A 24,673-nucleotide genomic window follows, 5' to 3' on the forward strand; every position below is an offset into this window, starting at 1 on the left:
TTTTACGGAAATTGCCTTCGCCAGGGTGTAAAACGGAAACGCGCAATACGTAACGTAATCCTATTACGGCCCCTGCCATCCCTTCCCCGATGTGCTAAAACGATAGGTATACATCGGATACAATTACATGGAATTCCCAGCAAGTTAATCGGATACTTTTTTAGTTAACACTTCGATACCCCTCGTCGCGGTGAGTCGATCGGTGAATTGTAACTTTGTAATTATGTAGGTTTTAGGAAAATTTCAGATAAAGAATACGTAGTTGGATCATGTTTGATAGTAGAATAGTCCAGCAACATATGTAAGACTATCACCGAGCTTCTTTAGCTTTTGCAGATGAGATATTGTCGATGATGTTGCGAGCCAATAATGGCTGCCATCGAGCGGGAAGTGGGTTATTGCCCACCCCGCCAGCCCGGCGTGGCTTCCGCTGCCGGTCGTGGCGTGGTTGAGTGATAGGCAGGTGAGCGGAAACGGTTCAGGTTGGAACGGGGTAGATCACGTTAGATTAGACCGAAAAATCAGTCTTTTTCTTTCAGTGGAAAAATACTTCTCCATAACCCCCTTCTTCTATTCTCTTTTTCTTCTTTTTTTCTTTTGGGTTGGAACTTGGTTGGATTCGAACCTCTCTCCACTCATAGTCATATATTCAATGATTGAATGAACAACTAAAGGTTGATTTTTCATTTAACCTTGTTCACTGTTACTCTACTAAACTTAAAGTACTATTCCCTGTGTGTCAAAATAATGTTGGCAATTTTTGGCTTATTTTCGGGGACAAATGCTTGATTTTTTTTACTGTCACGGTCATTTTCCATTGCAACTATTCATCATATTTTACTTGGTTCTTAAGTAGGCCCTAAATTGAAGTCTTTTAATTATTTTTTCTGAATTAAAAATAGAGATTGAAAAATGAAAATTTTCTTGAAATTTTACTTTCCACCAAAAGAGGGCCTGCACAAAATGTGCTCAAAAATTCAAGTTGTTGAGCGCTCCAGTAAATACAACAGTGATCCCTCATTACAAATGTTTTATACTATAGATTGCAACTGTATGGAAATTATTAGACAGGAATAACCGTCGTTTCTGGGGATTTAATCAACAATTTCTGACATTTTACTGTATTGGTGAGTGAGCCAACGCAGTTCAGGGGAACAACCAAAATACAGAGACTGAAGCTTTTGGTCTAGACAGGAATAACCGTCGTTTCTTGGGATTTCCTTAACAATTTCTGACATTTCACTATAATCCCCATTCACTGACAGTGGTTCGTTAGTGTGAGCTCGCATGTGTTATCACGTTCACCTATTCGCCGACTAGTACTGTCCAGACTTCAATAATTTGTTTTAATCGAATTTACAGTCTAAGGATTTAGAAACTACCTAAATAATGTCTTGAATATATAAAAAATAAGGACATATAAAAAAAAGAGATCAAAAGGTATGAAAATAGTACTTTACCGATGTTTACTTGTCTTGGTCTCGAGAATCACCCCCAAAATGGCAGCCAAATTAAGAGATATTTACGAACGGAGAGGGCATCAACAATTTACGAATATGATATCGATATTGCTTTTGATATTATACGATCTGTTCCATATGCGAGCTAAACCGCTATGATCACAGGTAGCAGACGACATTCGATATATCGAGACATTGAAAAGTTAATAAGGATAATGACATCATTCAAGATGGCAACTTGCAAGAAAAACCGTCAGCTTAGGTGAAAATGTCTAACTCTTAGATGAAAGATTTCTCAATCATCCAGAGGAATTTTTTCAATAACTCTAGTCCAAGGTACGCAATTACTTGTAAGTTATTTATATTTCCCTGATAATGGAAACCATGAAACTGTAAATTTAGCTTAAAAACAGTTTTAAATCTCGACCTATAAAACGTTACTCGTTAGTTCACTTACATGTTGTCTATAGCCACGGGCCAACAACTCTTCAGTCCATGTATTGGTGAGTGGAGCCAACGTAGTTCAGCGGAACAACCAAAATACAGAGACTGAAGCTTTTGGTCTAGGAAATTAGTAGTTTTGGTTACAAAAGTGACGTTTTAATGAATTTTTTAAATGTGTGTGCGATATAAATACTGCGGTCTTAATAGGTTATATTTTGGTAGTAGTACTAATAATAAGATTGAAATGTTTGTGGGGGTTCTATTTACCTTATAGATTTCTGCCATTGAGTCCCTGTACAGATTGAGTTAGAACTTCGGTCTCTGTAATTGGTGAGTGGAGCCAACGGAGATCAGCGGAACAACTAATATAACAGAGACTGCAGCTCTTGGCCTAGTCAGGGATATGCTCTGCCATGTCCACTGATACTTTGTCTGGCTCCGCGCTGCGGCATACCCTCCGTCAATAATATTGATGGAGGGGATGCATGCCACGGAGCCAGAGGAAGTTTCAACTCTCAGCGCGCAGTGGAGCATAGGCTATCCGTGACAGAAATGGACTGATTTTGGAATTTGGGGTCTAATCTAACGTCAGATCTATTATTATGGACAGGAGCCCGTTTTTGAAAACCATGGAAAGTTAGTCTTAACTTAAAACGTTAATATCTTTATCCGCCAACCACGGACTAACTAAGCTCCAATTAGATGTCGATCAAGACCTACCGGAATGTAGGGTCTAGATCTAGATCTAAACTAGACGTCTATTTCTTTTTAAAAAAAAATGGAAATCAAATGTTAATGTGTCTCACCTCATTGGACCCTTTTCTTACATTTATCAGCCAACCTGGACAAGACTGAAAGATTCAGTCTCTGTTTGTCTGGTTGTTTCGCGGGGTCTGGACTACCTCCTTGAGCCGGCAGGGAGCCATGGACGTGGACTGGTAGACCTACATGTAACATTAGATCTGCTGAGTTAGGAGTCGGACCACGTCCAGGCCAGGATAGAGTAAAAAAACTAGTTTTAAAATAAGTAACGGGCGGATTTCAGCTAGCTATCTAGTGCTGGTGTGGGATAATTTAACCTTAGCGTTATAAAAGGGATTGTATGTCTGATAGGGAGTGCTACATTTAGAAGAATCCATTATGATTTCCCCCTTTCTTTCAGATCAACTCACCATTTTCATCTCCTTGAATACTACTTGTCTTGGAGTTTGTTGCTCAGATATGGTGATGAATGTGTACACACAATGGCGCCTCATCAACGTCGGGACACTCTTCATTGGCTATGGTCTCTATGTCTTAAACAGAAAGAGTTTTGTCTTCCTTTTACCAGAAATAATAAAAGAAGAAGGCCTCAAGAATAATGATCTTGGTGAGTCATACTTTTTTTTCACCCCTGTCATTTGTTTTTAATCTATTTCTTTCCTCTGAAGTCATATTATTTGCAACTTTATTTTCCTCCAACTAATTGTTATTTGTATTCTTCTTCTAATTTTTCTCTACTACACCCTCATTCTTACTCCTCATTGTCTTCTTTTTCTACTTCTTCTCCTTCCTCTTCTCCTCCTTTTCCTTATCTTTCTCTTCCTCTTCTCCTTTATACGCCTCTTCTTAATCTTCAACTTCTTTTTCTTCTTCATCTCTTCCTCCTTTTTTTTTTGTTTCCCTTCAATCTTCTCCTTTATTTTACTTTTTAAACTCCAAGTAGAAGAAAACAACAATTGGAGGTCTGAAGAAAATCCATCAAGAAACGCAGCTTACCTGTACACAACGTAGTATCATCTCCCCCTCCTCATTCTCTCTCCAATTCTACACCCCCCCTCTATCTCTCTTCAAATCGTTGACATTCCCTCTCTCCTCTCTCTTTCCAATGTCCACTTCCCCCCCCCCCCCCAGGATGACAGTTTTCAGCTTTTTAGCTGATTTATTGTTTTCTTAGCTTAATTTCAACTTTAGCTTACTTCTGTACAAAAGTACATGTAAGGGAGCTCTTTTAATTTCAGCTCTCTTTTCCCATCACTCGTCAGCTTTTTTTCAGCTTTTTATTGTTTTATTTGTGATCACTGTATTATCGCTCACCTCCCTGCTTCTTTCGTCCTCCCAATCTCCCCCTTCGATCTTCAGGTACCATTACAAGTAGTCTAACATTAGCCTACGCCATCAGCAAGTTTATCGGAGGGATTATCTCTGATCAGATCAGCCCTCGAGCGATGTTTCCGATGGGTCTCTTTGTCACCGGTGTTCTCTCGCTACAGTTCTCTGTCTCAACGTCGGTGGAAAGTTTCATCGTTATGTCGTTCCTGATGGGCCTTGCTCAGGGTGTGAGCTGGCCGGGAGTAGCCAAGGTCCTGAAACAGGTAAGAGATTTTAAGGAGATCAATATTTCTTATTCTTATTCTTCCTCCTTTTTTCTATTCCTCTTCCTCTTCCACTTTCTATTACTCTCTCTATTCCTGTTCCTCTTTCTATTCCTTTTTCCTCCTCCCCCTCCTTTCTCTTCCTCTTTCTCCTTATCCTTCTTCCTCTCCTTATTCTCTTTCCTCCTCTTCTCTTTTTCTTCTCCTCCTTGTTCTCCTTCTTGTTCTCCTCTGTCTTCCCCTTTACCTTCTCTGTCCCTTCTTCCTTATCTTCTTTTTATTTTATTGTACTTCTTCTTTCCCCTCCTTTCTGTTCCTTGGACCATTTCTCTGTCTCTGCGTGTTCTCTTTGCAACCAGTATCACTTCAGTTTTCTGTGTCAACGTTTGTGGAAAGTTTCATCGAGATGTCGTTCCTGATGGGCCTTGCTCAGGGTGTGAGCTGGCCGGGAGTAGCCAAGGTCCTGAAACAGGTACATGTAAGAGATTTTAAGAAGATGATACTTCTCCTTCTTCATCCTCTTTCTATTCCTCTTCTTTCCCCTCCTCCTCCTACTTCTTTTTTTTCTCTTTTTTTCTTCTGTTTTATTTCTTTTCTTCTATTTCTTCTTTCCTTTCCCTTCTCTTCCTTTGTCTTTTCCTCTTCCTTCCTCCTCCTCATTTCTTCTTCCTCTTCTTTTCTATTTCTTTCTTTTCTTCTACTTCTTCTTTCTCATCCTTTGTTTCTTTCTCTGTTCTGCATCTTCTCTTTTCCACCAGCATTCTCTCACTTCATTTATCTTTCTCAAGGTGGGCGGAAGTTTTATCCCTATGTCTTTTCTCATGGGCGTGAGCTAGCCCGGAGTAGCCAAGGCCTTGAAACAGGTAACAGAGTTCAAGGAGATGATACTTCTTCCTCTTCTTCTTTGTCTTTTTCGTTGTCTTCTTATTTTTTTTCTCCTCCTCTTCTTTTTCTTCTTCCTCCTCTCTTCTATATCTTCTTATCTTTTTTTTTTACACACACTATGTGTGTTAGAACTAGAAACTACCAAAGCAGTGTGTGACCAGTCACCCCCAAACCTTATCTGTGTTGCCAGTCATCAGTGTGATCATTTTTTTCAGCTTCCATTTCAGTATCATGAATTACAGGTACCAGTTCTAGATCCACAATAATACAGTCACAATTTAACCTTGTTTTTGCATACTCTCTCTCGAAATCAGTGTTTAATGCAGTTACTCTCAATTATCTTTATATGTAATTCTTTTGTGATCGGTCACCAGTGAAGTTTTATTTAATTTGAAGTTATTCTAAGTGGTATTATATTGTGTCTGGATTCTTTAGTGGTATTTGCCATCGGAGATCGGTCTATGGTGGAGCCTGATATCATCTGCTGCTAATGTCGCAGGGACTCTAGGACCCCTCGGTCTGGCTCTACTTGCCATCAACTTTGGTTGGAGAGGTGCTATGCAGTTCTGTGGTAAGTAAAGTCCTCGGCCCCCATCTTTATAGAAGTTACGATTGATCCAATCAACCACAACTATGGCAAGCCAGCAACATCATCTAAAATTCATGTTTGTTCAAAACATTTTCTAAATATGATGTATATTCACTCATTCATCATTTTCATGAAAATTTAGTGCACACTTCTCTTTGTTTACAAAGGACATTGTGCCAATGTCCAGTAGAAAAAAATGATGACATTAATGGATTTCCATACAGTTGAGATTGATCCGATCAATCGTAACTCTTTGTAAAACGGGACCCTGGTCTCACTGACCAACGGGCACAAAACGTATTCATAACGGATATAGCGGACATCCGCTCCAGACAATGGGCGAACAATGAAATCACAGTGGATGGATATAGAGCGTATGGAACACGTATGCAACGTGTACACAACAGATACAATAACGTTTTCCAACAGATGGCAAGATTCTTTTTCGATTTACATCCTCTTTGCATCCATAAGTGCAGTGGGACCAAGCCTTAAAATCAACTTTGTAATTAGGCCAAATAGTGATTTGATCTTCAAAAAAAAACCAAAAAAATTACAAACTTAGCTTTATGTAAAAGAGCAATTCTCCTTCTTTGTAATTTCCTTCAGCAAGAAAGTTATCCACATTGTGCTGCACTCAACCCAGGTGAGGTGAATGGGTACAGGTAGGATTAATTCCTTGAATGCATGAGCACTGAAAGGCAGCACAGGCTAAAGCTGGAGTAATGATAATATTAAATAGCACCTCGGAATAGAATATTTCTAGATAGATGGTGCTATGTAAATGCCTATTATTATTATACCGTCAAAATTTGATGTTTTAAAGTTTGAGAAATGACAAGATACAAAAGTTTCTTCAACACCACTGCTTGGAAGTTTTCAGCCACCTTGAAATCATCAATGAGTTGCATGCGAAAGTTCTCTGTAATTGGGCCAAATAGGAAATTGATCTTCAAAAGAAAGTAACTTTGGTTAATGTTAACGAACGATTCTCCTACATACTGTCAAAATTTGACATTGTAAAGCCGAATAAAAGACAAGAAACGATAGTTTCTTTAACAACCATTTTTTGCAGGACTGCTTGGAAGTTTGACTAAGATTGCTTGAGTGAACCTGAACTTCAGTCCTTGTTTTCTCATTTTATTCAAGTGCTTGTTGAATTTCTCCTGCATTGAATGAAATACTAAAGTGGGTAATTGTTGATCAATTTGATCATTTTAAATTTAGGATGTGTTTTCTTTTTAACTCAATGAAAATCTTAAAGGGTTAGGGTTTTCAATATGGTGTAACGTTAGGTTTAGGGTAGGGTACAGAGTTGCCAACCCTTACACAATATTAATGAGATGTGTTCTGATGTAAATTCAGTGTTTACTTCCCGATTGAATGACAGAGCGAAAAACTTTTGTTATCCCGTTTTGTCTCGTAAGAAAACATTTGGTTCAGCCGTTTAGTTATTCACATTGTAATTTCTTATCTGACTAGTATTCCGTAACGGTTGGCATCTCTGAGTGTGTAGTATCAAACCTAGGGTTGTAGTTGGAATTTCTAGTGGAATCTATAGCAGTGCAAATTTTTTTTACAGCTGGGAGTGCTATTGTTGTCGCTGCGACGGCTGGATTCATAATACGAAGCTCACCCACTGATGTCGGACAGCCATCTCTACATGCGAACAGTGAACAATCAAAGAATAATGATACAAGTAAGTGATGTAGGGTGGAGTCCCCAGATTTCCGGGATATGGAAATTCATTCAGAAATCACATAAACAGATAAAGCTCACATAGTCTCATGGAAAACATATGCCGATAGTATACATTTGAATTATGACCAATAAAGTGAAAATCATAAAAAGCAAAGCAATCAAGAAAACACACACAAAAAAAATTTACAATTGCTTTATTGTATGTTTTGTTCATGTCAACGTATATGACGATTAAAACACAAAAAACACAGAAAACACAGAAATTGCATTTCATGAAACAGAAAAACTTTTTTATTTAGGGTTATCTAGTCTTGCTGTTACTTTTTAATAATCAGCTATCTTCAATTTGAATTAATCTGGTCAGAGCGAGCCATAGTTGTTTTCATTGAATATTTTATTTTTTCCAGCAAAGTCGTCTGAATCATCAAGTATTTTTGAGAATCTTGTCAGAACGAGTCATAATTGGTTTCATTGAATATGCTATTAAATCCAACAGAAACATCTGAATTATCAAGTATATTGGAGAAACTTGTCAGAGCAAACCTTTTTTTTTTGTTTATTTTTAAAAATATAATATCCTTTCCAGCAAAAACATCTGAATCAGCGAGTACTTTTGAGAATCTCAAGTCCATCCTAACAAGCCCAGCACTCTGGGTTATAGCTCTACTCTTCATGATCAGTAACTTTCTTGTTACCGGGATGACAGACTGGGGCCAACTCTTCCTGATACAAGAGAAAGGTCTTAGTCATACAACAGGTGAGAGATATGGTAAGATTGGTGTGAGAGGTAAGAATGGTGTGAGAGGTCAGACTGGGACCAGTTCTTCTTGATACAAGAGAAAGGTCTTAGTCATAGAACATTTGAGAGATAATGTAAGATTTTTGAGAGGGAAGACTGAAACCAATTCTTCTTGATACAAAAGAAGGGTCTTAGTCATACAACAGGTGAGAGATAGGGTAAGATTGGTGTGAGAGGTAGGACTGGGACCAGTTCCTCTAGATACATGAGAAAGGTCTTAGTGATGCAGCTGGTGAGAGATATGGCAAGATTGGTGTGAGAGGTAAGAATGATGTGAGAGGTAAGACTGGGACCTGGGCTCCGTTGCATAAAAGTTACTATTTTGGTAACTTTGCCATCCAATGGTAACTGGTAACCAATGGTAATGCTGATCAACAGCCAATAGGAATCAAGGATTTCATGGAAGTTACATGTGCCATTGCATGGCAAAGTAACCATAATGGTATACAAATAGCGAATAGGCATGAGTGCGATGGTGCGAGATTTTGCATAAGGTGAAAGAAAGATGCTCTATAGAGAGTCTCTTTCTTTCACCAAACGCCTTGGAATCTAGCAAAAATACAAAAAAAAACAGAGTTTTCCCCTGCAGTAATCTATGTAAAGGGAGCAAAAATATTGAAAGCGAAAAGAAAAATCCCACAAGCGTGCATGATCTTGGGCAGCATTGCGCTTTTAGCCAGCATACGCATATTGGTATTGCGCCTTTATTTTTACTGAGCGCAATGAATTAAATCGTATTGTGACGTCACTTCCTAAAGCCGTGCAACAGTACATTTTGGACGGTACATTTTGGATGGTACGTCGTGTGTTCAACGGTACAAATGTTTGACATTCAGTCTCCCATTTGCTAGCGTACAACAAGCTAAGTAGGCGTTGTACAATAACTTTTATGCAACAGGCCCAGTTCATCTTGAAACAAGAGAAAGGTCTTAGCCATACAACAGGTGAGAGATAGGGTAGACTGGTGTGAGAGGTAAGACTGAGACCAGTTCTTCTTGATACAAGAAAAAAGTCTTAGTTATCCAACAGGTGGGAGATAGGGTAAGATTTGTGAGAGTTAGAGAGGGAAGACTGAAACTAATTCTTATTGATAAAAGAGAAAAGGTCCAACTCATACAACAGGTGAGAGATGGGGTAAGATTGGTGTGAGAGGTAGGACTGGGACCAATTTTTATTGATACAAGAGAAAGGTCTTAGTCATACAACAGGTGAGCGATAGGGTAAGATTAGTGTAAGAGAGGGTGCAGACTGAGTCAAATTCTTCATGGTACAAAAGAAAGGTCTTGGCCCTACCATGGATAAACATATTAGAGCCGTAGCAACTCATTACAAGCTTAGCATATTAAGGCCAATGCAGTCTCTGATGGTGAATCTGCATAGGCTTTATAATGTAACAGATATTTTCTCGTCTATCTGTTTCATAAATACTCAATTAATTTCCGTCCGTAGCTCTTTTCCCTCATATTTTCCCTGATGTTTTGGCAAAATATAAGCCCTTGTGGCAAAATAAAGATCCGTCAGGGAACTGAAATGTTATATTAAACCTCTAGGAATTCAATGTCTGTATTGTGATTATGAGTAAGTTGCAGTGAAGCATGGATAATTCTTGGTTTTTGTTTATTTTTTATGGGCCACCCTGTATAACAAAAGGTCAAGAAGATACTTAGTATTAGACAGTAACTTTTGTTATGTTAACTTTGCATTGCAGGAAGCTCATTTACAAGTGCATATTCCCTTGGTGCTACCGTTGGCAGTATAACATCAGGATATATTACAGATAAACTTGTAGCAAAGGTAAGTTATGCACTAAGTTCATTGACTATTGCATAATTCACTTGGTGCTCCTATAGAAAGTATAACATCTGGGGGATGTTTCACAAAGATTTAAGTATGACTTAGAGTTGCACTTAAATGCCGACGCATTCATGATGTGTAACGTGCAATCTTATTGATCAATATGCAGTAGTGCGTGCCCTCCTCGCATAATCTGACCAATGCTGTCATGCCTTTTATATTGCACGCAACTAGGCATTTAAGTGCGACTCTAAGTCATACTTAACTCTTTGTGGAAACCCCCCCCCCCCTTTATATATTGCAGATAAACTAGTAGCAAATGTAAGCTACAGCATCCCATGTCCATTTGGAAAACAGTTCTTCTCTCCTAGGTCCCATTTCATACATTTTTAATGACAAATGTATACTATTTATAGCAAGTTTACTATCATTTAATAGCCATCAAATGGAATGATTTCATTCTCAGTGTAGGAATATAATACTTCTTCCACTTGCTTGAAAATCAGTTAGTTTTGTATAATATGCACATGTTGTATACTTTGATTATAATGTGTTGGCTTCCAGCAAGTAGGGATTTAGGTTTAATTTTAATGATTATTTTTTGTTATTTCTAATATTAAAAGAGTACAGCGTAGGCTATCCAATGATGCAAAAAATCTTTAAAAATTTCAAGTCAAACTCAAATATCAGCAAATTAAAAAGGGCAAAATTAAAAAAATACAATATCTTTAAAAATTTCCCTTAGTCTCTCCTTGAGGGAAGCAGGCGAATTATGAACTATTATATTTTATTGATATGAACAGTATGGTCGGAGGCGGAGAGGAACATCACGGTATCCATGGTTACTGCTAATGGTTGCATTGAATCTTTTATCACTCCATGCCCTGAGAAATTACATCGCTCCAGAAACTTACCAGGTAAATTTTGAATGACTTACGCTGAATACAAGTAATGTATAATTGTATGCAATTATTTTGAGAGAAAGGCTTTAAAATAATGATTAATTGTTGCCAGACCCCCAGAGATACAGATATAGGAAATTCTGATAAAGTTAACTTCAACTAAATTTTGAAACCATTATTTAAAATGTATTAAAAAGAAAATTTAAAGAATAAGATCAATTTTCATAAAACCTGGAGAGTTGATAAAAATTAAGAATGATAGAGTACCATTTAAATGTTGGGAGCATTGATGCCATAGAATTCCTCAAGTTGGCAATAACTACTCTGTGGAATCGATTTCCTCATCGCATTCATAATATTTGAAATGTTTCAAAACTGCTCTCAAAACCCAGATGTTCAAAATTGCCTTCCATTTCGTAGTATCCCTTATTTATCATTATTGTTTTTCTTTTATTCTTTGTAACTTTCCTGTACATGGAATATTCTCCTTTCCTTTACATCTTGAGTATGTGGTCCATGCGGATTGGCAATTTAAAGATACTCTACACTATCATTATTATTGAAAAAAATGATAATGATATTATTAGTATTGTTATTATTCTTGTAATTGTTATCATTTATAATTACTACAATTATTATTATTGTTAGTAGTAGTAGTAGTAGTAGAAGTAGTAGTAATACTATTTTATTATCTTTTTTTATTAGGAGCTTCTATTGGTTAGTCTCTGCTTAGGTAATCCTAATCCATGTGGATTTGGTGCTTTAAAAATACTCTGCATTATTATTATCAGTATTATCATTGTTATGACTCTCCTTTAGGAGCTTATACTACTGATTGGTCTATGCCTAGGTGTTGCCCAGAAGAGCTGTGTGGCATTGTTTGGCATCCTCGCTGTGGAGAACTCTCCCATTCATTTATCAGGGACAGTGCATGCCTTCGCTGCTTTGGCTTCAAGCGGTGAGTTGGGACAGTGGCTTCTGACCCCAATTTTTTTTCTCTTTCACATGCGTTACGATCATTATCTGATTAATTGGTCTGTGTTTTTATTATGGTGTCATATGCTACAGGCTACAAGTTTTGTGTTTGCGTTATTTACAATCATATTACGACTTCTTGTGTCCAGCATTGTACAATGGGTGATTTCAAGTTCGGTGTTAGTGTTGGTGTTAGAAGCTGATTTTGATTGCGTTTCCTAGCTCCAAAACCTATTCTGAGTTAGAACAAATAATGCAGATCACAATATTGACAGCTCAACACCAAGTGAGTGACTTTTCAGGACCATCTTCGTTTTATGTTCGTCGTTTTACTCATGTGAAAATTGACCTAACACCAACACCAAGAAGTCAACACTGAACTTGAAATCACCAAATATCCCTGCACAGATTGCACAATATCCCTGCACAGATTGTAGGGTGCCCTTTTGCTGATTGTATTATGCCTTTACATTGTACAGTTTCTCTGTGCCGATAGTACGATGATTCTTTGTTCATTGTACAATAACTATTCTTCCGCTTTGTCCGACAAGAGTCACATAAGCAGACTGCCAATTTCGACTCAAGTCACAATCTATTCACAATACACACAGAGTGCATTAAGACGATTGTTCATACACACATACACATTGGTGATGTGCGCATCACATTGTACTATGTACACACCAAGCCTTTCTTTACAATAAACTAGTTAAAACCTATTACGAACTGAATTAGCATAGTCCTTGCAAAACCCCTCTTCCGGTTGCACCTTGAAATTAATAATAATAATAATAGCTGGATTTATAAATTGCTTTTTGCCTGAGGATACAAAGCGCTGCTATTATTACCCCGGCTTTAGCTCGAGCTACCATCACCGGCACTCGGTGCATGCAAGGAATTACTCCTGCCGGGTACCCATTCACCTCACCTGGGTCGAGTGCAGCACATTGTGGATAAATTTCTTGCTGAAAGAAAACACGCCATGGCTGGGATTGTGTGGCGCAGGAGTGATTCTCTCTGTGGCAGACAAAGGGATTAGGGGTACGATTTTAGAAAATGGTCAAGAAATAACAAAGTTTGGTCTCTTTGAAGGAATTTTTGTCTTTCCATAATTCTATTAAACAAATCTGTTTTCACAATTTCCTTCCTGTAGCTTTCGCACAGTTTACAAAAGACTTAATGCATGGCTGGTTAAGTAAAATAGAGCTTTCAGTAGGTGCGACAGCTAGCTTTTAAAGCATCTTTATTTTATAAAAACTATTGAAATTCAATTTTTAGGAATCCAAATTGTTTTTAGTCACTCAAGCATGAACAAGGAATATTGTATACTAGGTTTAAGAAGGGATTCTACGCTTTACAATGACATAATTTGTCTGATTGAGTTATGATAAAAATCATCAATAAATTTATGTTTTGTTTTGTTTTTTCTGGGATGCACTGAACAGTTCCTGCATTCTTACCCAAGGTGTGGCATTTTTATTATGTAATCTTGGAATTTACTTGTATATGCCATTTTAATACAATATATGCCCTCTCTCTCTGTCCCTCTCTGTAGTGGGTGGTGTATTAGCTGGGCTTCCTCTGACCTACATCTCACAGCATTATTCCTGGTCACACGCTCTCTACTGCATGGAATCGGTCTCATTTATCAGCCTTTATCACCATGCTCCTTATACGCAGGATGAACATGAGAATTGGCTACCAGTCTCCTAAAAAATCAGACTAAATTGGAACCCGCAAGGTCTCTATATGGTTACAATGGCATTGTTATTCATGGAGTGAAGCACATTCTCAGCCTTATCATAATGCTCCTTATACACAGGATGAACCTGAGAATCGGTTACCAGTCTCCTAAAAAAGCAGACTGAGTTCAAACTCACACGGTTTATACATCATTCTTCATGGAGTGAGCTGATTTTTTTAGCTTTTTCTTAATACTTACAATAAGCAGGAGGAACATGAGAATTGGTTACCAATCTCCTAAAAAAAAGCAGGCTGAGTTCAAACTCACAGGGTTTATACATCATTAATCATTCTTCATAGAGTGAGCTGATTTTTTTATCCTTTTATTAAATGCTGACAATATGCAGTATGAACATGAGAATTGGTTACCAATCTACTAAAAATTCAGACTGAATTGGGACACATAACGTTTATATATGGACACAAATTTTTGATGGAGTGAAATCCTTTTCTCGGCCTTGTCATCATGCTCCTTATACGCAGGATGAACATGAGAATTGGCTACCAGTCTCCTAAAAAATCAGAGTAAATTGGAGCCTGCAAGGTCCCTCTATATGGTTACAATGGCATTGTTATTCGTGGAGTGAAATCCCATTTCTCAGCATTATCATCATGCTCCTTGTACGCAGGATCAACATGAGAATTGGTTACCAGTTTCCTAAAAAACAGAGTTCAAACTCACAGGGTTTATACATGTACATCAATAATCATTCTTCATGGAGTGAGCTGATTTTTTTAGCTTTTTCTTAATGCTTACAATAAGCAGGATGAACATGAGAATTGGTGACCAATCTACGAAAAATTCAGACTGAATTGGGACACATTACATTTATACATGGTTACATATTATTCATGGAGTGAAGTCCATATCTCAACCTTATCAACTGCTTAAAATATGCAGGTTGAATGTGAGAACAGATGTAAGGTCCACAGTAGAAGCGCTCAAAGAAAACGAGCGATATACAGATGATGAAGATGAATGAAGAAACTAGAAGTAGTAAGTTGTGGATCCAAAAGTATAATTATGTAGCACAGTAAATTGATCGCTACAGCAGAAAATAAAGCCTCCCATATGAAGTCCTTCTACTGAGTGTCCTACCTCTAAAACTGTGGCAATGTGTTCCATAAAAACTATTTCATTGGTTGGTCAATAGTTGCTATGCAATGAAAACAAGCATCAAAGGGGAACAAAGAATAAAAATTATTTTAAGTTTGAGGTTTTCACAGTTCATAGAAATTTATAGTATTTGTTAGTTTGAGGAGGCCGAGGGCTGAATCACTTTTTATTATACAATGTGCTTCCAATATAGAATCAAGTGCCTTGTTAATTCTAATTATGGGCTTGAAGTGCCAAAACATTAACAAAAGAAGTTAGTTCCTCATTCTATCTTTTTATTTATTAATTTATTCATGTGCATGTATTTGCTTTTGTTATAATATGTGATCCATTCATTCAAGTATTCCAATTTTTTAGGGGTTTCTTATTCATTTATTTTTTATTAATTTAATTTTTTTTTGGGGGGGTAACCATTCATTTGAATTTTAAGAAAGTGTTGCTTTTTTATAACTTTTTTTCATCATGTAATTCACTTTTGTAAAACTTAAATTTATTCATTATTTCTCTTTCTATATTTATATATTTTACAACTGATAATTTTTTTGTTGGTGCTCCCTGCTTATTCCTGTGGAAAAAAAATGTTTCTTTTGACCCTACTCAGTGGAGTAGCGAATCATGATGGTGCAATAATTACATATTTGATCAATTTATTTTTTAAATAAAATGAAATAATGAACTAGATAGTGTACTACTTGTTTTACGACTGTTTTATTATGTGAAAGCGGTCATCTGTGTGATTCTGCAAAATAATTTGATATTTCATCATGTTATTTTTAATGATATACAAGAATGTGGACAGACTAGCTAAAAAAAAATATAAAAGGTGTGTGCGTATGTGTGAAAAAAAAGAGCAAGAGAATGTGCGTGTGTCATGGGTTTGTGTCTAAGCCCCTCCAAGTGTGTGTGTATGACAGAACACTATCCAACCGGGGACATTTTGTAAAATATGGACAAACTCATTTTCTATCATTGTCCCTGGTTTCAGTTAAATTGTCATTCACATATACACAAATATCCCCCATATGTTGAAGCATTTTATGTCTATTGCTGACAACAAAAACGTATGTGTGCCTGTGTGTGTTATAAAGAGGGGATGACGATTGGTAAGTATATATATTTATGTTACCGTGAAAGAGAGGAGTATGGGGGGTCACACTGTTTGGTCCAAGTTTCACAAAGATGCTAATATTTTTACATATCATAAAGGCCTTTGTGCATCATCTTGAACTTTAAAAGATAAACTTATAAATTTTCCCTTTCCATTCCTCTCTGTGCTCTAAGATCCTCATTAGAGCAGGATCTGTGCGTATTCTCTACACATCTAAACATTGCCCCCCCCCCCCTCCTTCTTGAAATTCTTTAACAAAGTGTTTTTTTAATTTAGGAAAAAAAGTTTTGGAGGGGAAAGATTCCCACCATTATTTCCATCTCAGTATCCCCCACTTCTCCCTCTCTTTCTCTTTCCCTCTCTTTTTCTTTCCTTCTCTTTCTCTTTCCCCCTCTCTCCCTATGTCCAACCATCACTTGAGTTAAGACTCACTCATTGGGTGGTATACTGATAATTAAAACCTAGGTATTCAAATTCATTTATTTCCCATCTCTAAAAACAAAAAACTCTAGTCTCAACTAGAAATTTTAACCATGCTTCTATGAAATGCTGACATAATACATCTTCCATATTTATGGTAATTATAATGTAAATGTACCAATTAATTCATTAATATTCATTATACTTCTTTTTTTATATTTTCCTATTCTTTCCCATTCACAACTCAATGTTTTTGACAACTTTGTGCAACAGGATAATAATAATTGCTAAGTGATAAATAAGTTGACAACTGGCACTCCATAAAAGTGTGGTCTAAGGTAACCCTAGTAAACCATGGGTAGCGTATCAGAATATTAACCATTTGGTATAACTTTCATTAAGTCTGGTGCCCAAATGGTCTAATTTGGGCTTCGTGCCGTATGATTTTTAACTTTGTCAAATGAAAATTTGGTTTAAAAAAAATCACTAATCATCGGCATAATCAATTGGATACTCTGCATCTCTCACACTAATAGCACTTTAACCTTTATGTTTTAAAGAAATAGGCAGCATAACAGAAACAGATTCGATAGGCTCAACATATGAAAGGACTTGAGACTTTATTTGTTGAATATGACAAGAATTATCATTTTCAATGAATTGCATACTCAAATTAGTCAATGCCAAAATGGTTCTTCGAAACGAGAAAAAAATCAAAAGTCACATTGGCAAAGTGTAATATGTGCATATTAATACATTCCTACTGTTAAAATTACACTGCTTGTTCACACTTTGTACACAAATGTACCACCTTTTTATTGCTCTTTTTTTCTATAAATTCGGACATTGTCTGCTATAGGGATATATTTCTTACCGGCTTAAAAAGAAAGCATACAGGTTTTAGAGATGTATAAAAACAGGATTTACCTTTGCAGGATATAGGTCTATGAAAAGACTTACCCAATACAAAAGAAAATACTAGTAGATAGAATATATATCTCATATTCTAAATAGGAGATTGACTTAACACATTTCTAAGCATTCATGCAAGGCAAAATAGTTTGTAACAAACTTGTTGAATATACTTTAAATAGCAGTTTTAGCTGAGCTACAATTGTAGCCATGTGCGAGAGCTGACCTGGATTTCATCCATCTAATTATATTAAATATATCTTTTTGAAGCTAAATAAATACTGCACACTATAATCTATCATTAAATAATTTGGACATATACATGCATTCTTAATACCAATATAATCACACGGGTACAGAAAAACGATGATTGAAAAAGAAACTACCAAAGCTCATCTACCGCTTAAGAATTTCACTACATAAAAAAGAACAGTTTAAGAAATAAATCCAACAGGCATAACTCTTCTAAAGTTGTCATGTATAATCAATAAGAAAATATATATTTGTTTCTCTCTCCTCGTGAAGCTACAAACGTTTCTACAAAATATTAGACAAACAAAATTATTGTCTGAAAACATGGTTTGATATTTTTAAAAAAGCATATTGATTTTACAATGACAAAACATTTGCATGATGCATGCATCATCAAAGAGAAAAATGTCTTTGAAATCTGCCTTTTCTTCTTTATCTAACAAACACTGTTATTTTCAAATTTCACGAGTGTTATCCATTCAAAGTTAACAATAAAAGAAACAAGAATGCTGTTCATGATAATCATAATGAATTTTCAATGACGGATAATCTATCAGATTTCTCAATGGGCAGTATACTCAAACTCAGCCTTCTAAATATATTCCTGCTTTCACAAGTTTATAATCCTGATCACCGATATTATTATTATCATACACAAGATAAAATTACATAACTATAATTCACATCATTATTAAACATCGTTTCATTATCTTTACTATTTACTTTATACCAACCTATTTCCTACATCCCACTGTCCTTATTTTACTAATTGAATTATTTACCCATAATTCATTGCTGTCCAACATAAATTAAGACCTACAGAAAGCACCAATCTATTCTCATTATTTTGTTACAATTTAGCAAGAAAATACAAAATATTACATTACTTATTCAAAACATACACATGTTACGAACCACTTCCCATTAGAACAAAGAAAGCAAAATATTACGTAACTCATTCAAAACATACACAAGTTATAAACCGTTTACCATAAAAAAAAACAAAGAAAAACGATTCTATATACGGAAGACTATTGAACACCGTCCACACTTGGTTTATAAGAAAACATAATTTCCCATCACCTGAAGGATATACTAATGTAAACAGATCCTTTTGAAGCATGGCACATGACCATGTTAGTAATATTCATACATGTATTTCTACAGAGAGATGCCAGTCTTTAGATTTTCGCCTGAATTCAGACCCTGGCAATTTTCCAGGCTTTTCAGGCTTCATAGCACAATGTGGGTAAATTTCTTTCTGAATGAAAACATGCCATGGCTGGGAATCAAACCCATGACCCTCTGATTGAAAGGCAAGTGTCAGAACCACTACACCCCCACATTTTAGAGTTCAAGTCTGTAATGGGCATTGTTCGGCATCAGTAAGGGGATGTGTCAAAAATGCTGCTGAACGTTGTTGCACTATGTCTAAACACGCCATAAGAGAGCACTTATTTTTCGTTGACAAAAACAACACATATAAATACAAATGTATAAAAATTGAAAAATGTGTTCACATATTTTGTTCCTCCATTTACAAGCACATCTGTATGATTCTCAATTTTGAAATTGCATGAGCAACTAATATCTTTCTAGAACTGTCTTGTAATTTTTTTTTTAAATGCAAAGCAGAAAAAACAGTAACATATACCAAATGCAAACTGTATAGGCATATGGGATCCAAACCCTAGCCAATAGATGATTTGTTCAAGTGCTGCAATGGAAAATATATGTATATGTATAAAATGTCATGTTTTATCAGCCATCCTATTCATCACTCAAATAATCAGAGTAAATCAGTAAAAGGATAAATAATGATATAATTAAGAATTTTGGCTAAAAACAGTATTTGCATTGGATTTGTAAACTAATACATTTTTTGAGCAAGATTTGTTCAAGTGCTGCAATGGAAAATATATGTATATGTATAAAATGTCATGTTTTATCAGCCATCCCTTTCATCACTCAAATAATCAGAGTAAATCAGTAAAAGGAAAAATAATGATACATTCATGAATTTTGGCTCAGAACAGTATTTGCATTGGATTTGTAAACAAATTAAGTTTGGCTGAATCAGCCCCCCCCCCCTCCTCCCAGTCTTATTAGGGTTAAGACTTGCATCTGAATGCAACTCTTTCTGCAAAGGGCCCCATATTGATCTATCTAAGTGGAGTAATGCTTGATACAAGATTTTTAAGTCTCTTGAGCAACTAATGCTGCCATCGGCACTGTGAGATTTGCAGCAATGGCTTCTTCTTGGGAGAACCTAGCTGCACCTTGGGACCGTTTCACGAAAGTTGTCAACACTGACAAGTTGACTTTTTTCTACAATTACTAAAGTAACAGTCAGAGGCCAGTGCATCTCAACCAATCAAAACAAAGGATTTCACTGATATTGTCAGCACTGATAACTTTCATGAAACTCATCCCAGGTCTTTGAAGATCTTCTAACCATCTCATCCTCTGAGGAATTTGACTTAGGGGTGGGATATCACACAAGATTTTACATAGCACTGGGGCGAATTCAATTTATGGAAGGTAGATGCAAGATGCCTTACAGAACATTGACGTACCTTGTAAAAGTCGGAGCCGCGTCTTTTGCGCTGGACTCCTGCAAGCACAATTTCATTACCAATTCTCACACTTCACCATAGAAAACACAATAGAGAATGCAAAAAAGCCACTATGAAAAGATGCATTCTGCCTTCAGAGAAGGATGCTTGATAAAAGACGCGGCATGGACTTTTGGCAAGGTACCTACATGTAACATTAAAGAACATTACAGCAGAGCCTTTTCTAGGATGGACCTACTGACTGGTAGCAAGGTCTTTCACGGACCCACTTCATTTTCCAGGAACTTCGAATTAGGAGAGGGACATAACACAAGCTTTTACACAATCTGATCTTAATATTGCTTTGACTTGCACGAAATCAATTTAAGGAAGGTCAACATAAGGTATCTTTCAGAACATTAAAGCAGTGGCATCTTCTTGGATGGACCAACTGGTACCAAGGTCGTTGACGAACCCATCTTATCTTCGGAAAAAGTTTACTAAGGAGATGCATTTAAACTGAATATGGCTTCGACTTGGGCGAAATCAATTTATGAAAGGTCGAGACAAGGTGCCTTAGAGAACATCAAAGCAGTGGCATCTTCCTGGGTGGACCTACTGGTACCAAGGTCTTTGGCGGACCCATCTCATCTTGTAGCCTGCATCCGTTCTGATCTTGATGGAGGCAGCTTTGGCGGCTCTGACTGTTTCCTTGACGGCTTTCATCAGGTTTTGGGCATTGCCGACCAGCATCTCTGTGGCTTCCATGTCCTCCTCGGATTCTGAGGGACCGGAAGAAATGTATATGTGTTCAAGTATTTTAATGAAACACAGAATGAAAATTCATGATATTTGTACTGTACACTATAGAAGAATGAATTGCCGTTGCATGGAAACTTACTCATCCCCCTTGCAGTTGGGACATAATTTTGAACACTATGTTTGATGTGAGAACTGAGATTTGGGATGGAATATGATTACTAAATCTGGACTTTTGCACTGGCATTCAATTTTAAGACCTACAACATTGATCCACTCATTGATTATCATCAGGTTCTGGGTATTGCCAATGATCCATCTAATATAATGGTTCTTCAGGTGCAATAATGAAAACGGGACAGACTGAATAAAAAACATAATGCCTCCCGCAACCACGAACAGCTGTTGTTTTTAAGCGCCATTGGGTCATTCTTGACTCCTGGTGACCCCACGGACAAACTTTCTCCATTCTGTTCTATCCTGTGAATGCACGCTCAGTTCTCTCAAAGACTTTCCAGTTTCTTTAACGGTAGGGGGAGGCAAAACAACGCTGCCAATAGAAGTAAAGGCTGATCTGCGAGATCTAGAGAAGTTCTCCTGGGCCCTGTCTTACAAAGTTTTAAAATTGATCTGGTGAACCTCAACTGTATGGAAGTCCATCAATGTCATAATTCATTCTACAATGAAACTTACAAAATAAACAAAGAGAAGCACACTGAATTTTCAAGAAAAGGACAACTGTATGAATACAGAGTCGAGAGAGAGTATATCTAGAAAATATGTTGAACATGCATTTTATATGCTGTTGTCAGCTTTCCATAATTGTGGTTGATTGGATCAATCGCAACTCTTTGTAAGACAGGACCCAGATGTAATAAGGGTTGACCTTTGACCTCCTACCTTGTGATCCAAGCATGACAGCTTTGACTGTTGATAAGATCTTGAGCTGTGTACTGATGGTAGGGATCCGCTCACAGACTTGAAGAAGGTTCTACAGAGATAATGGCAAGAAAACTTAAATAAAATCAAACCAAGAGTAGAAGTTTCTGGTCCATAAAGATTGTCTTTAAATTGATAATAAAAATATTCAGTTCTTGTGTATACTTTTCTTTCCCATTTTGCTATACAAGGTTAATCTTCATGAAAACTCCAGCCAAGTGTAGCTGTAGATCCTGGTTCTAAAAAGGTTGCATTAAAATAATAATTCATGCATTCATTTCTTGTATATATATATTTTTTTTATTATTCAAGGTAATCTTTATGAAAACTGGAATAAAATCCACCAAGTGTAAATATTTCCTGACCCGTAAATTGTATTAAAATTTTGTGATAGTTTTTGACATAATATTCAGAAGCAAAACAATATCTGATTCCACCTTGTTTTCCTATCCGTTTATTTTTATCCCTCTTTTATTTTTCTTGGCCGTAAAAATTATTTTCAGGAGGGTCCATGCCCCTACATCTTTATGCCAGTGGTTGGCATGGGAAACATACAGCTTTGCAAAATGCATTCATGCAAAATATGCATCAGGGTATGCTTTCCTCTAGATGTTCGCAACAATGTGCATGATTTACAGACCAATGGAGTATGAAGTGCTAAAATTTAAGTCCAGACATTTTTCTGAGAAATTAACCTATTGGTCAAATCAAGCCAGTCCTGTATTACACATACAAAATGTCCATGTACCTAGGCTGAGTAGGTAGAAGACTTGATGCCAATGAGTTTATGCAAATTATGATGGTAATTCAAGTAACAACCCATTATGGAAAACAAAGTTTTTGAAGGGACTACATTACAATTAGAAATTCTATGCATATTGAATTTAAGCCAATGGAAATTTCAATTCAAAGTGATTCAAAAATGCATCTGGCCTTCCATACTCCATTCTCATGTTAAGTCATGAACAGGTTTATGAAACATCCCCAATGTACAAAAAATATGTGCATTATCACCTTTCTTACTGACACTGGTAACTAAAATAAAACCACCATTATGTATAATTCAGGGATTGAATTATACATCAACTTCGGGTTAACGCAAATCCTGATTCTGGCTGATATCATTCAATAGCTATTCACTTCAATACTATACATCACTTTTTAGTACATTGGTATGCTGAATTCAATTTAGTTCAGTTTCACTTAACCCCTTTTCTAACATTTTTACAACAATATTGGGTATTATTTTCAATTGTGTTCTGGCATGTCATATGTCATGTCATGACAAAATCAAGAAAATGGTTGAAGGTTGATAAGATTTACCCGTCTTAAAATAAGAAAAAGGGTTTTTGCGACAACATTCAACTTATGCAATGTTTCATACAATGCATATTTTCATTATGTGAATTTGACTTATATTTTCACATATAGGCCAATTGGACTTTTATTAATATCTACAGTATCTCAAACTGTAAATGCAATATTTTTTGCCACTTTGGCCTATGCCAATCTCATCCAAGCAAACTTGACTTGTCCAAAGTTTTGACAAATGCTCATTTCCATTCAAGCCTTTATACATGTATGACTGATCCCATATATTTCAATGTTTCTTCTGATGCAATCATATCTAATGGATGCAAATTAGACCCTTGGAATCTTTTAGACCAATGTAAATATGACTTCAGCATTATTTGGACTCATTTCGGGTGACTTTTTGTTGCTTTTGGGGTGGAAGGTCACAATTTGTATAGAATGACATTGCATAAGTTCAATCTTATCAACCACTTTCTTATGCCGGTAAATTTAACTTATGCAAGTCAAAATTTGCACATGTGATGACATCGCATAAGTCAAAGCTTATCATCCATTTTCTTATACAGGTATATTTGACTTATGCAAGGTTGCCTCTTATGGACCATTGTTCTGTGATATATGTATAAGGTTTACACACAAGACAACCATGATCAATATCTCATTTGCTTCTTCAAGGGCCTGTTTCATAAAGCTTGACAGCTTTGAAAGCCTTGACCGTTAAAAGCTACTGAAATGCTTCAATCTCATTGGCTGATAGTAAATTTATTTATGAAATGGAGCCCACAAGGTTGGCAGACATCTCTCCCGTCGATGGCGTCCCTTCTGGCTGGAGTCGCAGCTAAGCAGTACTGATGTATGAATTAGTCCACACTCACGATAGACGGATACACACTAAAAGTCTGTCACACAAGTCCAAGTTGAACAAACATTATGGGGATACAAGTCTGTCACACAAGTCTAAGTTGATACACTTACTAAGATGCAACTAAACAATGGGCCTCATTGCACAGAGGTTTACAATCAATTACAAAATTGCAACAGCCATTGTTGAAAGGGGATGGTGTCTAGCATCATCTTCAACCAGTCATGATTTTTTTTTATACAAGTGTTTGATTGCAAATCTTTGTGCAATGAGCCCCTGATTCTACATATGACCATGCAGTATAAATGGCATTATATCATCAATCACAATTATGTAAAAACTGCACTCAACTAAGAAATAAGCGAATAACATTGGAACTAAAAGGAACCACAACTCAGACATTGTACATGTACATACAGTATAACAAAAAATGTCTGGATTTCAAGAACTTTGATTCATAATTTCCAGCATGAACAATACGTCAAAATTGTGAAACAATGCCTGACCTAATATTCTAATAGACAATATGAGTTGATAAAATGTTCATGATTACAGATTACAAAAACATACAATCAATAGTCATGATGAAGTTAAATTCCAAAGAGAAAATAAATCTATTCATCTGGACTTGCTTTTGAGAAGCAGAGAACAGTTTCCTCCCGATCCAGGATGCTTCTTCAGAAGTAATTTGGACATTGGATGTTCTTTTTTCCCCAAAAAAAAAATGCAATATCAGACGAGCTGAAGAAGTGTCCCAGAACGAACGTGATACTAGTCTCCAACCATAAA

The 24,673-nt window shown here is 36.4% G+C and overlaps 2 protein-coding genes across 9 annotated transcripts in view; one reads left to right on the plus strand and one right to left on the minus strand.

Moving 5' to 3' along the window:
• Positions 1–65: 65 nt before the first annotated feature.
• LOC129262961 (glucose-6-phosphate exchanger SLC37A4-like) lies at positions 66–15,451 on the plus strand. 2 transcript variants are annotated; one of them, XM_064100878.1, is made up of 10 exons: positions 66–190; positions 3,067–3,273; positions 4,026–4,258; positions 5,579–5,714; positions 7,315–7,431; positions 8,020–8,190; positions 9,941–10,026; positions 10,830–10,943; positions 11,748–11,886; positions 13,459–15,451. In XM_064100878.1, exons 2-10 carry the CDS (start codon positions 3,126–3,128, stop codon positions 13,614–13,616), a joined length of 1,302 nt encoding a protein of 433 aa, XP_063956948.1. In that variant the 5' UTR covers positions 66–190; positions 3,067–3,125; the 3' UTR covers positions 13,617–15,451. The 2 variants fall into 2 exon arrangements, with proteins under 2 accessions (XP_063956948.1, XP_063956949.1); XM_064100879.1 differs by having other exon boundaries at positions 175–463.
• A 1,443-nt stretch (positions 15,452–16,894) lies between these two features.
• The window catches only part of LOC129263391 (vinculin-like), a 55,049-nt gene continuing 47,270 nt past the window's right edge, over positions 16,895–24,673 (minus strand). For all 7 annotated transcript variants that reach the window (XM_064100876.1, XM_064100877.1, XM_064100874.1 and 4 more), the window contains 2 exons: positions 21,670–21,760; positions 16,895–20,792 (listed from right to left, as the gene is read on the minus strand). In XM_064100876.1, the coding sequence (XP_063956946.1) occupies positions 20,626–20,792; positions 21,670–21,760 (258 nt within the window). In that variant the 3' untranslated portion in view covers positions 16,895–20,625. The remainder of the gene's footprint in view (positions 20,793–21,669; positions 21,761–24,673) is intronic.

Source organism: Lytechinus pictus, chromosome 6 (genome assembly GCF_037042905.1).
Source record: "Lytechinus pictus isolate F3 Inbred chromosome 6, Lp3.0, whole genome shotgun sequence".
Taxonomy (NCBI): Eukaryota; Metazoa; Echinodermata; class Echinoidea; order Temnopleuroida; family Toxopneustidae; genus Lytechinus; species Lytechinus pictus.

Coding starts and splice junctions, on each gene's coding strand:
- LOC129262961 (XM_064100878.1), top strand. CDS start 3,126: ATGGTGATGAATGTGTACACACAATGGCGCCTCATCAACGTCGGGACA. Junction 7,432..8,019: donor ATCAAAGAATAATGATACAA/GTAAGTGATGTA, acceptor TATCCTTTCCAG/CAAAAACATCTGAATCAGCG. Junction 11,887..13,458: donor CGCTGCTTTGGCTTCAAGCG/GTGAGTTGGGAC, acceptor CCCTCTCTGTAG/TGGGTGGTGTATTAGCTGGG.